The sequence below is a fragment of the Cetorhinus maximus genome, chromosome 11, assembly GCF_964194155.1.
Source record: "Cetorhinus maximus chromosome 11, sCetMax3.hap1.1, whole genome shotgun sequence".
Lineage (NCBI taxonomy): Eukaryota > Metazoa > Chordata > Chondrichthyes > Lamniformes > Cetorhinidae > Cetorhinus > Cetorhinus maximus.
Window position 1 is genome coordinate 63,883,912 of NC_135889.1, and position 16,692 is coordinate 63,900,603.

Sequence of the window (16,692 nt, forward strand, 5' to 3'; positions counted from 1 at the left end):
GTGGGAATCTGGAACTCACTGCCTGAAAGGGTGGTAGAGGCAGAAACCCTCATAACATTTAAGAAGTATTTTGATGTGCATTTGCGATGCCATGGCAAACAAGGCTATGGGCCTAGCGCTGGAAAATGAGATTAGAATAGTTAGGTACTTGTTTGACTGGAGCAGACTCAATGGGCAGAAGGGCCTTTTTCTGTTGACCTCTATGACTCTCTGACTTTCCTAAAGCTTTGCCACCTCTCTCACCTCTTTCAAAAGCTTCAACAAAATTCAATTTGGGCATTGCTTCAGTCACCTCCTCTAACATTTCCCCCATTGGTGTTGGATTGTCATCTTTGTAAAGCACTTTGGGATGTTTTATTATATTGAAGTGCTATAGAAATTGAAGTTGTTGATTTATCTATTCTCCCTCTCTGAATCTCTGTTCTCTAAGTAATTCACCATCACTTATCACAGAGTTATGGAAGATATACTGCACTGTGGAAAAAGAAACATCCTACAAAAACAGCATCACCATATTCTGAGCACCAATCATTACAGATATCAACAGCCTGCTCATAATTGAATGCTGGTGATGTTGGGATGCAGTGTCATCTGCAGAGTATGCATTACAAAGGTACTGCATAATGAAGGAAGATAGAATTATTTGGAAGTTTCATGGAAGCCCCAGTCACACTGATGGACAAGCAACTTACATATAACACACAAATAAGACCTCAGCCTACACTCTCAGACTTACCTTTCAGGATCAAATAATAAAAAGAGGCACAGTTGCCTGGGAAATGAACATTGATTTATGTGATACAGTGCTGATGATTGCAAAGAAGCTATACTATGGGTGTGGGAACTTTTCCTATTCACATCAGTATTAGCCTTGTGCAAGGAACATGTAGGGTCCAATGGATGCCATCTACAACCCCTAATGCAACCATGCTGCTGTAAGCTGCACAGAGAAAGATGAAGTTGTTTGCTTAGGTCACATTGGTTATTATTGGTTACACAACCAGGGGCAGATGTTTGTCTTATGCCACTAATATCTATGATGATACCCTGAAATGTTAAAGCATCTTGTGCATGTGAGCAGAGTGTTTGGTTTCATTGTTCTCTCCTTTGCTGAGTGAGTGATGAATAGGTTTTTAAACAAAACCCTGTACCTCTTCTGGATGCCATCTCAGTGGCAGGAATATGTGAATTTTCTGGCTGCTGCAAACCTCTTACGATTGAGTGTGGCCCTCTGCTCCCATGAGCTGAGTCCAGAGACAGATCTGCCAAAGACCACACTGCTCCAACCAGTGCAAGGCAGCCTAGTCCTGCTGCTTCCTGACACAAGCAGACAACTTTGGGTGGTGGTAGGGAGATCCAGACATGTTAAAATCCTGAGAGACAACACCATGGTGTGCACTCATTTTAGCCATGCTGCTGCTGCTTGGTCTTGCTTTGGTATGGATATTAATGGCATCAACGAATTCCGTAAGGCCTTGCCTCTGACTAATCTTCCAGCCTGTCAAATAAAAGAAATAGACCCTTCAAATCTGGAACCCCAACCGTTATGGCAGTAGTCAAGAAACCTTAGGAGAAGCAGCAATTTCTCTTAGGATGTATGATGTGAAAAAGTATGTTGCTGCAGATAACCCTGTCACAAACTGAATCATGGGGCTGAATTTTCTGTTTGGTTGGCCGGGGGGTGTGGGTGTGTGTGTGTGTGTGTGTGTGGTGGTGGTGGTGGTGGTGGTGGCGGCAGCGGCGGAGTGGGAGCGGGTACAGGCGGGTGCAGACCCGATCGCCGCCCGCATAATGCCCGACTCCTGAGGATAGCGGGATGCAGGGTAATTTGATAAAGTGGATTCAAAATTGGCTTAGTTGTAGGAGACAGATGATGATGACAGAAGGCTGCTTTAGTGACTGGAAGCCAGTGTCCAGTGGCGTACCACAGGGATCTGTGCTGGGTCCCCTATTATTCGTCATTTATATAAACGACATAGATGACTATGTGAGGGGTAGGATTAGTAAGTTTGTGGATGACACAAAGATTGGCCAGGTGGTTAACAGTGAGGTTGAGTGTCTTGGGCTACAGGAAGATATAGATGGGATGGTCAAATGGGCAGATAAGTGGCAGATGGAATTTAACCTTGAAAAGTGTGAAGTGATACACTTTGGAAGGAGTAATTTGACAAGGAAGTATTCAATGAACGGCATGACACTAGGAAGTTCTGAGGAACAAAGGGACCTTGGCGTGTGTGTCCATAGATCTCTGAAGGCAGAGGGGCAAAACAGTGGGATGGTGAAAAAGGCATATGGGACACTTGCCTTTATCAATCGAGGCATAGATTACAAAAGTAGGGAGGTCATGTTGGAGTTGTATAGAACCTTGATGAGGCCTCAGCTGGAGGACTGTGTGCAGTTCTGGTCGCCACATTATAGGAAGGATGTGATTGCACTGGAGGGGTTGCAGAGGAGATTCACCAGGATGTTGCCTGGGATGAAACATCTAAGTTATGAAGAGAGGTTGGATAGACTTGGGTTGTTTTCATTGGAGCAGAGAAGACTGAGGGGCGACCTGATTGAGGTGGACAAGATTATGAGGGGCATGGACAGGGTGGATAGGGAGCAGCTGTTCCCCTTAGTTGAAGGGTCAGTCACGAGGGGACACAAGTTCAAGGTGAGGGGCAGGAGGTTTAGTGGGGATGTGAGGAAAAACGTTTTTACCCAGAGGGTGGTGACGGTCTGCTACCTTCAAAAACAGTTCCTCTGACATGTCCTCCTTCTTCCTTAACCGAGGTTTTCCACCCACGGTAGTTGACAGGGCCCTCAACCGTGTCCGGCCCATCTCCCGTGCATCCGCCCTCACGCCTTCTCCTCCCTCCCAGAAACATGATAGGGTCCCCCTTGTCCTCACTTAGCACCCCACCAGCCTCCGCATTCAAAGGATCATCCTCCGCCATTCCGCCAACTCCAGCATGATGCCACCACCAAACACATCTTCCCTTCACCCCCCCCCCGGCGGTATTCCGTAGGGATCGTTCCCTCCGTGACAACCTGGTCCACTCCTCCATCACCCACTACTCCTCAACCCCCACCTACGGCACCTCCCCATGCAAACGCAAAATATGCAACACCTGCCCCTTCACTTCCTCTCTCCTCACCGTCCAAGGGCCCAAACACTCCTTTCAAGTGAAGCAGCATTTCACTTGCATTTCCCCCAACTTAGTCTACTGCATTCGTTGCTCCCAATGCAGTTTCCTCTACATTGGAGAGACCAAACGCAGACTGGGTGACCGCTTTGCAGAACACCTTCGGTCTGTCCGCAAGCATTACCCAGACCTCCCTGTCGCTTGCCATTTTAACACTCCACCCTGCTCTCTTGCCCACATGTCTGTCCTTGGCTTGCTGCATTGTTCCAGTGAAGCTCAACGCAAACTGGAGGAACAGCACCTCATTTTCCGACTAGGCACTCTACAGCCTTCCGGACTGAATATTGAGTTCAACAACTTTAGATCTTAAACTCCCTCCTCCATCCCCATGCCCTTTCCGTTTCTTCCTCCTCCCTTTTGTTTTTTCCAATAATTTATATAGATTTTTCTTTTCCCACCTATTTCCATTATTTTTAAATGTATTCCACCCATCGTTTATTTCACCCCACCCCCACTAGAGCTACCTTGCTTGTCCTGATCTCCACTCTTAATTAGCACATTCTTTTATATAATATCACCACCTTCAACACCTCTTTGTTATTTTGTCTGTGACATCTTTTGGTTATCTCCTCCTATCACCGCTTGCTTGTCCCAACAACCCCCTCCCTCCTCCCCCACCCCCCCAACCCCGCCCTTAAATCAGCTTATATTTCACCCCTTTCCCATTTCTACTTAGTTCTGTTGAAGGGTCATAAGGACTCGAAACGTCAACTTTGCTCTTCTCCGCCGATGCTGCCAGACCTGCTGAGTTTTTCCAGGTATTTCTATTTTTGTTTTGGATTTCCAGCATCCGCAGTTTTTTGTTTTTATTTTTTTTTTCACCACTAGTGAATCAGTACAATTCTTGCACCACCTCATTTCCCTTGGACTTACACCTGATCAGAAAATCCAGGCCTATATTTGGTGAAAATATTCGACTAAGTGTGATATGCAGGAATTTTCTTCTCAAGTTGAACCATTGTTTTCAAGTACAATTAAAATAGCTACAATAACCAAGGTGTTTATAATCTTACCCCATACAAGAACAGTTTCATCAAACAAAACTTGAGGCAAAGGCAGAAAGGAGAAAATTCATATCATAAATCAAGGATAAAGTGTACCACAATAACAAGCCACCCAGATGTTGTTCAACTCCTTTGGTTAAAGTATATTATACCTACCTTATGATTCATCATATTGTTATTTTTCTCTTGCCTCTTTAGTTGTTCAATTTTATTGAGCTCCCATTGATACAGGTTTGCTAATTTCTTGATTTCTTCTCCTTCCTTTATATATTGTTGTTTCTCCTGTTCTTTTAGATGCTCATTTTCCTTTATCCTAGCATCAAAAAAATTTTCTGGGCACCATCATTTTTAAATTAAATTACAAGTGTGAACAGCTTTTACAGACATCTCTTCACAAAAGGTACTGCTCAGAAAAATTATGAATGGTTGGTATCAAATGTGTTCACATATTTCAATGGAAACATCCATGAAGATATTTTTAATGACCCAGATTCTCAAATCTGTGGCAAGGTGGCAGGTCGGAATTATAACTGCTGCCAGTTTGTGGTGCCAGAAGACAGATCATTTAACTGTGATACCACTCTTGGACACCTGCACCATCATTCCCATGGCGCCCATGGCATTTTATGGCCCCCCACCCCCTATCTTGTAAACCCATCACCAGTGGGGGCATAAAATCCAGCCCCCTGCCTCACCATTCTTAAATAGTGGGGTGAAATCCATGGTTTTCCAATCTAAAGGAATGGTTCCTGAATCGAGAGAACTTTAATGATTATAGTTAGGGTGCCTGCAATGTTCTCACCTACTTTCTTTAAAACCATGGGATGGAAACCATCTGGTGCTGGGGACTTGTCATTCCTTAGTGTCACTACTTTCTTCATGGCAGATATTCTGCTTACGTTAATTTTGGTGAGCCCGTCACAGATTCAATATTAGTTTCCTTGGGATGTTTGACATGCTAACCTCTTCCTCTACTGTAAATACTAAGAGAATATAGTTATTCATATAGAATCATAGAATGGTTAGAGCACAGAAGGAGGTTGTTTGTCCCACTGTGTCCATGCCAGCTCTCTACAAGAGCAAATCGATTAGTTCCACTTCCCTGCCCTTACCCCATAGCCTTGCAAGCTTTTTCTCTTCAGTTACTTATCCACATCCCTTTTGAATTCACGGTTGAATCTACCTTCCATTGCATTCCAGATCCTAACCTCTTGCCATGTAAAAAGGTTTTTGTTCATGTCACTCCTGGTTCTTTTGCCAATCACTTTAAATCGATGTCCTCTGGTTTTCGACCCTTCAGCCAATGGGAATAGATTCTATCCAGATCCGTCATGATTTTGAATACCTCTATCAAATCTCCTCTCAACCTTCTTTTCCCTAAGGAGAACAACACCAGCTTCTCCAATCTATCCATGTAACTAAAGTGGCTCATCCCTGGTACATTCTCATAAATCTTTTCTGCACCCTCTCTAAGGCCTTCACAGCCTTCCTAAAGTGCGGTGCTTAGAATTGGACACAACACTCCAGTTGAGGTTGAACCAGTGTTTCATAAAGGTTCATTTTAACCTCCGTGCTTTTATAATCTCTGCCTCTGTTTATAAAGCCTCGGATCCCAAATGTTTTTTTTAACCACTTTCTCAATCTACCCTGAATATCTTCAATGGTATGTGCACAGATACCCCACCCCCCCGCCCCACCAACCGACCCCCGCCACGGTCTCTCTGTTCTTGCACTCTTTTAGGAGTATACCTTTTATTTTACATTGCATTTCCTCATTCTTCCTACCAAATCATATCATTTTTCACTCCTCTACAGTAAATTTCATCTGATATATGTCTGCCCATTCCATCTGCCTGTCTATATCATCTTCATGTCCATCTCCTCACAGTTCATAACCATTTACCACCACCTCCTGTTTCCTGTCATTCAGCTAACTTGGTATCCATGCTACCACAATCCTTTTTATTCTTAGGGCTCCAATTTTTCTGACAAGCCTATTATAGGACACTTTATTGAACATCTTTTGGACATCATATCAACTGCATTACCTTCATCAAGTCTCTCTGTTACACCAAAAAAACTCAATCAAGTTGGTCAAATGTTATTTTATTTTAACAGCTCAGTGCTGGCTTTCCTTAATTAATCATCACTTGTCCAAGCGACTGTCACCTTTGTCCCAGACTATCTTCTCTGAAAGCTTTCCTACCACCGAGATTATACTGACTGGTCTGTAATTGCTGGATTTATCCTTACAACCTTCTTTGAATAAGGGTGTTACGTTTGCAATTTTCCAGTCTTCTGGCACCAACCTGGTATCTAAGGAAGATTGGAAGATTATATCCAGTGCCTCTGTGATTTCAACCTTACTTACCTCAGCATCATTGGATGAATCCCATCCGATCCTGGTAACTTATCAACTTTAAGTACAAACAGCCTTTCTAATATCTCCTCTTTAACAATTTTTAACCCATCCTGTATCTCAACTACCTTTTCTTTCACTATGACTTTGGTAGCATCTTCTTCTTTGGTAAAGACAGATGCAAAGTACTTATTTAGTCCCTTAGACATGTTCTCTGTACTTTTTGATCTCTAATCAGCCCCACTCCTCCTCTTTCTACCCTTTTACCATTTATAATGCCTATAGAAAACTTTTGGATTGTCTTTTATGTTAACTGCCTGTCTCTTCTCATACTCTCTCTCTTTGCCTCTTATTTTCTTTTTCATTTCCCGCCTGAGCTTTCTATTTTCAGCCTGGTACTCATTTGAATGATCAAAGTGACATTTGTCATACATACCCTTTTTCTGCTTCATCTTATTCTCTATCTATTTTGTCTTCCAGGAAGCTCTGTCTTTGGTTGCTCATTCTTTCCCCCTCCTGGGAATGTAGCTCGGGTGTACCTGAACCATCTCCTCTTTAAAGGCAGTTCACTATTCCTTTAAAGTTTTGTATGTTAATCTTTCATTCCACTCACCTGGGACAAATTTGTTCTCATCCCACAAAAATGGGCCCTTCTTCAATTAAGTATTTTTACACCAGATTGCTCATTGTTTTTTTCCATAGCTAACCTAAACCTTATGGCACTATGATCACTGTTTCCTAAATGTTCTCCCACTGGGACTTGATCCAGTTGACCTACCTCAGTCCCCAGAACCAGACCTAGCAATGCCTCCTTTCTCATTGAGCCAGAAACATACTGAACGTTTGAGGACTCTGGGTCTATACTTGATGGAGTTTAGAAGGATAAGGGAGGATCTGATTGAAACTTACAGAATACTGAAAGGCCTGGATAGAGTGGACGTGGGGAAGATGTTTCCATTAGTAGGAGAGACTAGGACCTGAGGGCACAGCCTCAGAGTAAAGGGAAGACCTTTTAGAACAGAGATGAGGAGAAACTTCTTTAGCCAGAGAGAATTCATTGCCACAGAAGGCTGTGGAGGCCAGGTCATTGAGTGTATTTAAGAGCGAGATAGATAACTTCTTTACTGGTAAGGGGAGCAAAGATTATGGGGAGAAGGCGGGAGAATGGGGTTGAGAAACTTATCAGCCATGATTGAATGGTGGAGCAGACTCGATGGGCCAAATGGCCTAATTTCTGCTCCTATGTCTTATGGTCTATCAAGAAAATTCCAAACATACTTCAGAAACTCTTCCCCCTCTTTGTTCTTTACAATATTACTGCCTCAATCTATATTAGGGTAATTGAAGTCCTTCATTATCCCTACTCTATCAATGTTGCGCCGCAATGGAATTGCCCTGCAAACATGTATATCTGTATTTTTCCTGCTTTTTGGTGGTCTATTGAATACAACCAGTAGTGCAATGGTACGCATTGTTTCTTATATCTAATCAAATAGATTCTATCATTGACATCCAGTTTTTCCAGCACTAAAATATTCCCCTTTACAATACTGCCATCCTTCCTCCTTTCTTTCCTGAATACATTTACCATTTCCTTACTTTCATTGACAATATCACCATTATCAGTTTTCAAGGGGTGCACATTGCTCTTCATCATTCTTTTTTCCCTAATATAACTGTAAAATTTTTGTATTGATTTTGATATCCCTTGCAAGTTTCTTTTCATACTTCCTTTTTGCATACAACTTTTCCTGAATGAGGCTTCATTTTGTTTGAGGAAAGAGATTTATTTCAATAATGTAACAGAAATTTATGTTATACTCACTGTTGTTGCTGAAAGTCAGCAAGGGCCTTTCTCTTTTCTTTTTGTTTTATTATTTTTTGATACTCTTCATCCTCACCCAAGTTAATTCGACGTTGCAATTCCTCCATTTGGGTTTTTTCTTCTCTTTTGAGAAGATTTGTTCTTTTTCTCTTTAGTTCAATCTGTGCTTCTTGTTCTTTCAGGGCTTCTGTGAGCATTAGTGCAGCCTACATAAAAATATGTGTATACAATATGTAGAGTAATGGATGCTTAGAGTGGATTGGTGTTATAAATTGCAAACACAAATAGGGTTCTAATCAATAGGCAAAAATTCAAGGAATTTATTCACATCTGCTGAATCCCAACACTGAATTACAGCTTTCAAATCCCACTTCATAATTTCTAATAAATTATGAGCAGATCGCCCATGTTTTTAGTGCATGGCAATATGGATATTCAGTGGTTCTAGCTCAGTAGTGTTATATTTCACAACATGTAGTATATTATTCTGCTCCTGAGATGGAGTTGTGATAAAGATAACCCGTCCCTTTTAGATCACCAAATCCAATTCCTGTAAATATGCACAAGCCTGCAGCCAATTAAGCTTGCAGACAGCCAGGTACTTGTAAATTTTCAGTTCTGGGCTTAGTTGTATATTTCTCTTAAAAATATCACAATTAATCATGCTATTATGAAATGTATCAGTTGAATCTTATAACATTAACATTTTTACTCAAACACTTCAGCCTTCCCAAAAGCTTGGGTTCAGAGTGGATATTTATACTCAGAGTTTTGACAAATACTGGATTTGGATTGTGTAGGTTGATCGTGTACAATGTACCTAATTTCAAACAATGGATCGGCTTTTTTCCAGTAGTTTTTATTCAGCTTAAATTATTTTTTAAATTAATATTAGAAACATAGGGCAAAATGCCCAGGGCAATGCTCTTGTTAGCCGGGTTCAAATCTCACCACGGCAGATGGTGAAATTTGAATTCAATAAAAAATCTGGAATTAAAAGTCTAATGATGGCCATGAAACCATTGTCGATTGTCGTAAAAACCCATCTGGTTCACTAATGCCTTTTAGGGAAGGGAATCTGCCATCCTTACCTGGTCTGGCCTACATGTGACTCCAGACCCATGGCAATGTGGTTGACTCTTAAATGCCCTCTGAAATGGCCTAGCAAGCCATCTAGTTCTCAAGGGCAATTAGGGATGGGCAATAAATGCTGGCCGAGTCAGCAACACCCACATCCCATGAATGAATTTTTAAAAATTTCTGCTTTTGAAACTAAGTGCAGTGGCGGGCGGGTTCCATAGTGCCTTTCCCGCTGGTTGGAATTCCGTGTTCGGAAGCTTATTAATTATGCACAGGCGAGTATCTCACAGGATCACCTGGCGGTTTGAGAACTGACTCGCCCGCCCTGCCGTTACCTAACAGGCTCGAAGGTCCGGGTGCCATATTTAAACACCTGAGCGCACATATTTCACTCTCACCAGCCCAGCTGTCTCTAGCAGACCTTTGGAGATGTCTGTGCAGCAGAAGAAGGTGGCTGGAAACCAGAAGAAGGAGGCTGCACCCGGCTACTGCCACGACACCCTCCAGGCCTTGATCAGAGGAGTAGGGCAACATAGGGATGCCCTTTATCCCAGGGATGGCTCCAAAAAGCACACTAGCCTCACCTCTCGGCCTGAAAGGCCATAGCAGAGCAGGTCAGCGTGGCTGGCCACTGCTGCCACAACGCAATTCAGTGCAGGAAGAGGGTGAATGATCTCATCCGCTCCGTCAAGTTAACCTTCAGTTCCTTTCAATATCAAACTCTCATCATGGCATCATGTACTCAAAGGGCTACTCTCTTCTGGGATCTCACACAACCATTAGCAGGGGACACATATCACCACTGATTGTCTCACGGATACTTTCACATCACCACCATCTCATCTATCATGGTACTCACACTCCATCCTCAGCCCCTTCTGGGGAGGGCTCACCACACACACGGGATAGGCATGTTTCCCAATCTCTGCTCAATTTCTTCTCACTACATTCCTTTATTTTGTCTTCACAGAGTCCAAGTTGGCCCAAAACAGAAGGGAAAAATCTCAAACCAGACAAGGGATGGCCAACATCATACCCCTCACCAAATCAGAGGAGGATGCCGCCGAGCTGGCTGGGGAGGGCAGGGATCGCACCTGTGGGGAAGGAAAAATTGGCTTACCCCAACAACCTAGTTTGGATGAAACCTCCATGAGTTCATCACGTCCTGACATTCACAGTGAGTGACAGGCAATTTTGTAATCTGCCTGCTCATGAACTAAAATTATCTTCTCTCTTATAGGTACCAGCAGATCTCGGCACACGAGGAGGGCCAACCTAAGCCCTAGCTCCCAAACCACCTTGGAGGCGGAAACCTGAGGAAGCCACTGAAGAACCATCATTGCGCTCACCCGCACCCTCCACCAGCACAGAGACACACATCTCGGTGGCTCATAGTTCTAGATTAGGCTCGGGGTCACCTACTGGAGAACATCTCGCTGACAGGTCCTTGCAGCAGTTGGAAGCAGGGACAGCCAAGGTCTCTGGCACTCGGAGGGCTGCTGGAGATCAGCCACCTGATGAGTTCGAGTCAGAAGATGTGCTTCTGTGAGCGGCTGCCAGTACAATGCTGGAGATGCAATGACAGGCGTGGCGGAACATCAGGCAAAGATGCAACAGTCACTCAGCAGACTGGAGCGAAGGATGGAACAGTCCGTCTGTGTTCTGTCTGATTCATGGCTCCAAAATGCGAGCACCTCAAGGTCACCATGGGAAGGTTGCCAATCCCCATGGGGACCTTGGTCCAGCATTTTTTGCCGGATTTGTGCTCGGTCCCGGACTCCATGGCCACACACATTGGTGGAAACCATCAGTGTCTAGGCGAGGGGGGAGAGGGGCACCTTGACTCCCCTTCCAGGTGCCCCTTCTCCTCAAGGAGGGGCCCTCAGGCACCCACAGGGAGGATGAGCATCAGCCGGACATCCCGGGGCCTCCACTCAGGACACTCCAAAGGTGTCAAAATGCTCAGAATCCCCTCTGCCTATGAACCCATCCACTCCAGCTGTTCAGGATGAGGAGGGTGCATCTGCCCCTAAGCAGGTGACCCTTATCATGCTGGGGCCCTCCAGGCCTCGGGCCATCAGAGGATGTTCACCAAGGTCATCATAGACAACAGGACGTAGCAGTCAGCAGGCTACCTCCACCTCTGCTGCGGATGTTGGGGCTGCACTCAGGCGTAGTAGTAGGGTTAGGAAAATTAGGAAATATTGAAATCATTTTTGGGTCACAAGTGTGCAACCACTGTATAAATATTGCACTTCTGTTAATACATTTGATGTTTATGTGAATGGCTTGGTCAACTGAAGGCATTGTATTATTTACATATGTATCCTCTTATTGCGAGGTTTAGCCATCCTCCCACTCAGTGACAGTCTCCCTTTGTGAGCTTCACATTCATATGATGTGAACCTCACCGAAAATAATTTCCGGACCCTTGTGTGATGTCATGGAGATGTGTTAAAAGCTTTATTGGCAGTGTATGCTTAATGCTTTTGTAATTCTTTTTCCTCACAAACATCATTGTGTTAGGGCAACTCAACAGTCTTGAAGGATTAGCGACAGTTGTGTTTCCTCAGTAGTAGTGCCAAAGGACAAGACCTAGATGGGAGGAGGATATCCCTAACCACGTCCTCATCTCACTGGCCGCTGTGGTTTCTCAATAATGTGGCGACAGGTAAGTTGACACAGTGTTCTCACTGTTGTGTTGACTTTCACTTCACAGAACGAGTGCATACTTTGAACTTCTTAGAGATGATGACCTGGTGAATCATGAGGCTAGAAGGTGCAAATCTGAATGCTGAGCTTGCTCTCAATGTGACTGGTTGGGCATCACTTTCAATGCAGTGGAATGGCATTAAAGGACAGGAGAAATGTGGTCATCTCCCATTGCCTTCACTTTACTCCTCCTGGCATCTGGTGATAATTAAAGTGACATAGGCATGTCTTCCACATCATGTTTCCTCAATGGCATCTTTCTGTAGAAGCTGACGCTCATTTCCCTCTTCAGGTTCCTGGCTCTCCTGCTCTTCGAGGAGCTCTCATCTTCTTCCATTTCTCCCTCTGGCAAGAGATCACCCCTTTGTGGCACCAGGTTGCAAAGGACAAAACACACAACGATGATGCGGGAGACCCTATCTGGAGTATACTGCAGTGCCCCACCTGGGCGATCTAAACATCGGAGGCGCATCTTCAGGATGTCAATGGTCAGCTCGATTATAGACTATGAGGAGCTGTGAGCTGCGTTGTACCTCTCCTCCGAGGCTCTCTGAGGCCGACACACGAGTGTCATGAGCCTGCATTCCAGTGGGTACCCCTTATCCCCAAGCAGCCATCCCTGTAGATGCTCAGGCCCTTCAAATATCTGAGACACCTGGGAGTGACTCAGGATGTATGAGTCATGGGTACTCCCAGGGTACCTGGCACAAACCTGCACTATGTGCTTCGTGATGATTGCACTCCAATTGAACATTGATGGAATGAAACCCTTTACAGTTGATAAACATTAAGCGCTGATGACATGGAGCTTTCAAAGCCACATGGGTGCAGTCGATTCACCCTGCACTCTAGGGAAGCCTGAGATAGCTGCAAACTCAATGAATCTCGCAGCCTGACTGTCTTCATCAGATGTAAACCTCACATATTGATATGCTTTGTTGTAGAGGGCCTCTGTGGCTTCTTTAATGCAGCTATGTGTGGTGGACTTCGAGATGCTGCACAGGTCCCCTGTAGATCCCTGGAACAATCCGCAGGCAAAGAAATTGAACGCAACAGTGACTTTCAAGGCCACTGGCAGGTGATAGCCTCCCACTCCACGGGATGTTAGATCCTCCCGAAGAATGGCAAATGTGATCCACCAGAGTTCTGGACAAGCGCAGATGTGTGCGGCATTGTCTCTCACTAATATGCAGATAGGAATCTTCTTCGGTAGGCCCTTGGTTTAGCGAGTGGCCTCCATGGTCTGGGTCTATCCTCCTGATCCTCATGCTCTTGTTGTGGCTCCCTTGCACCCTGGACCTTAGGTGGGGCCTTCTCCTGAAGCTGTGCTCAGCGTCACTTGACCTGCCCCCTCCTCATTCTATTACAACTCTCAAGAAAACAGCATTTAGCCCAGGATCCATTATTGTTTTGTCCTTCTCTCTGAAATGATAGATTCAAGGCATTAATGAATAATGCGTAAAAACAGTGATGCTCAGAATCTTGAACCAAAAGCAACTGTAATGGTCTAGCGCATCTAACTCTAATGCTTCTGCCCTACTAGCCTTGTTGCTGATGCAGCTTTGTATCTGAGGTGCAAACAGATGCATCGAGGTGACCAAAAAGTCATTCCTGAGACTTAACACCTCAATCTCTGTGTGTTTGGAGAAGGTTTAAATGCACAACCTGACCTATATCTGTGCTCCAATCTCAGATCTGTCATACTGATTAACATGATTAATGACTGGATGCCCTTTGGCCCATTATGCATGCCAATTGTGGAAAGCAGATGAAAGTCTTCCATTGATGAGATGCCACATATGCAGCACCTGCGCCTCCTTAACAGTTGCCTGCATTCCCAAATTTCACATTTATTTGTGTTAATGTTGAAATGGAACAATTGTGATTTTTAAGTCATTGACTCCTACATTTCCCTGTTACTGCGTGGCAATAAACAAGGATTCCAATGGCTAGCTTTTCAAGGAAGTCTTCTTACTTTCTCTTAGCTTTGACTCAATTTTAATCTTGTGGCACTAACAAGTAAGAGGCTGCCCCCAGAGAGGGCCTCTTAGTCCAGCAGTGCACTCCTCCCAGACTGCCTCAGACCCCTCCTGTGCAGATTCGTGTCTACTTTTGATTTTAAACTGCGCCATTACTTCGTGTATGCAACTTGATGATTCTACACTATTATTTCTAGACCAACTTTGATGCTTCTCCTCTCACTGTCCACAAATTGACCTGGAACCTCACAATGTGCAGGTAGAGCTCCCTCCTGTTATCCTACAGCCTCACCCAGCAATACTGGATCCCATTGTTGTCGTGGTCAACATTTCTACCCTCACCCCTGAGCCCATCATCGTTGACATGCACATGCCCATGTAGACCTCATTCCTCCCCATCTCGAGGCTGTGTGCATGGTCACCTTCAGAGGAGACCCCCTGCAAGAGTTCTTCACATACCCCGCCACCCCTTGATTATGTTTTTCCCAAATACAGGCTGCAGATGCCTCCCATAACCATTACCATCCCACCTGCAGACCAGTACAAATCCAGAAAAGTCAATGGACATGGACTGTGAAAACGGCCTGCATCCCAAGCTGTGTATTATCCCAAGTGAGCACAAAGCCCTTGCCCCACTCTGGAGCGGGAGTACAATGTGCATGCTATGCATAGATTTGAGGCATGGCCTGCTGCACTCCTACTCTCTCACTACTGACTGTGAAGTACACAGAGCCCAAGGACTGTTTCTTCTTTTTCACTCCTGACTGCGTTCCCCAGGACCTTCTCTACTCTCTCCCTCTGTGAGCCCAAGGACTGTCTCTACTCTCTCACTCCTGACTGTGAGCCTAAGGAATGACTCTACTCTCTGACTCCGACCTGCTGGCCCCAGACCAAGGACTTTGGCTTTCAATGAGTTCCCCATTGCTCTCATGACTGATCACTATACTGTCTCCCTTTCCACCCCCTCCCACTTCATGATTCTCTGTGCGATCCATCCCTCTTGTGCCACACTAACACTCCAATTCCGGAGTCTGTGTGCATCCCCTCCCATTCATACATGTGGTATCCCATCCACCCTTTGCGTCTCAGTGTTTCAGTTTCCCTTGTCCAGCTCCAGCTTCCCACACCTTGATCTCCCCTCTGCCTGCCATCATTCCCCCTCCCCCACCTTGCAACGCATTCCTGCCCCTTTGCATATCTTGTGTTCCCCCTCCTCCCCACTCCCTTGCAATGCCATCCTGCTCCTTTGCTTCCCATGTGTTTGTTATGCTTTCCAACCCCCCCATCCCAGTTGCAATGCTGGTCTCTGTTTATGTGTTCAGCCCTGCCTGAGTACTGCTGCACAGTGGTGTCCTTCAGGGCTACAGAGGCACCCTCTGTGAGCAGACCAACCTATACGCCTAGCAGCGTGGTGTTCCACTGGCATCGCAACAAGATTGGCGCAGGACTATGGCAGATAAGCTATGAATGTTGCACTCACCTCGAAGTCACGAGCGAAGTGAGGTCTCACCGCTGCACATCACTCTTTTTCAAACATGATTCAGACTGGCGTGATTTCCCACTGGCATGACGCAAGATTGGAAGGTGCCATGTAATTTCAGCGAGAAGCATATTTAATGAGCGTTCATGAGATGGTAATGAATGCAAGCGGTGTTCATCTCACTAGTCAGCAGGATACACAACCCACCACTGGGAGAATTGCAAACTGTTTTTACGCCGGCAGGAATCTGATTATTTGCCTCTCTCCAGATACTCTGCTCCCGCCAGCCATGAAACCCGCCGTGGGCAGGATGGGAAAATTCCACCCATAGGAACAGGAGAAAGCCATTATTCCCTCATGCCTGTTCTGCCATTCAATAAGATCATGGTTGATCTGTGACCTCATAATTCCTTGCCCCATGTCCCTTAATACCTGTGGTTAATAAGAATCTATCAATCTCAGATTTAAAATTAACAATTGATCAAGCATCCTTTGCCATCTGTGGAAGAGAGTTCCAAACTTCGCCACCCCTGGCATGTAGAAGTGTTTCATAAATTGTAATTTTTGGATTATGCCCCCTAGTCCTAGACTCCAACCAACAGAGCTAGTTTCTCTCTATATACCCCAACTATTTCCCTTAATATTTTGAAAATTTCAATCAAATCATCCTTTACATTCTAAATTGCATTGAATACAAATCTAGTTTAGAGTTTATATAGTTTATGGTAAAATCACTCTCAGCTGCAGGAGCTGAGTAGTTAATTAACTAACTGATTGAATCTGGTTACTGTTGCCCCAGTTCAGTTTACTATAAATTCAGGGTTCTTTAGTGCAGCCTTGGCAAATGGAGTGCAGCTAACTGAGAGAAGACTTGGGGCAGAATTTTGCTCTTGATGGGCAGGCGGGCCCGACCGACGCCATCGCCGAAACGGGCCCCGCCGCCATTTTACGTGGGCGGGCCAATTAAGGCCCGCCCAGTGTGTCGCCCGATGGAAAGCGCTATGCGCTTCCTGTGCAGGCGGCGGCGGCGGCCGGGGGGGGGGGGATTCCCCAACTGCCAGAGTG

At 45.0% G+C, this 16,692-nt stretch overlaps 1 protein-coding gene across 2 annotated transcripts in view; it reads right to left on the minus strand.

The window, feature by feature from the left end:
- Positions 1-16,692, minus strand: part of cfap210 (cilia and flagella associated protein 210) — a 109,170-nt gene that overhangs the window by 20,318 nt on the left and 72,160 nt on the right. For both annotated transcript variants that reach the window (XM_078552121.1, XM_078552120.1), the window contains 2 exons: positions 8,377-8,582; positions 4,349-4,505 (listed from right to left, as the gene is read on the minus strand). In XM_078552121.1, coding sequence (XP_078408247.1) covers positions 4,349-4,505; positions 8,377-8,582 — 363 coding nt within the window. The remainder of the gene's footprint in view (positions 1-4,348; positions 4,506-8,376; positions 8,583-16,692) is intronic.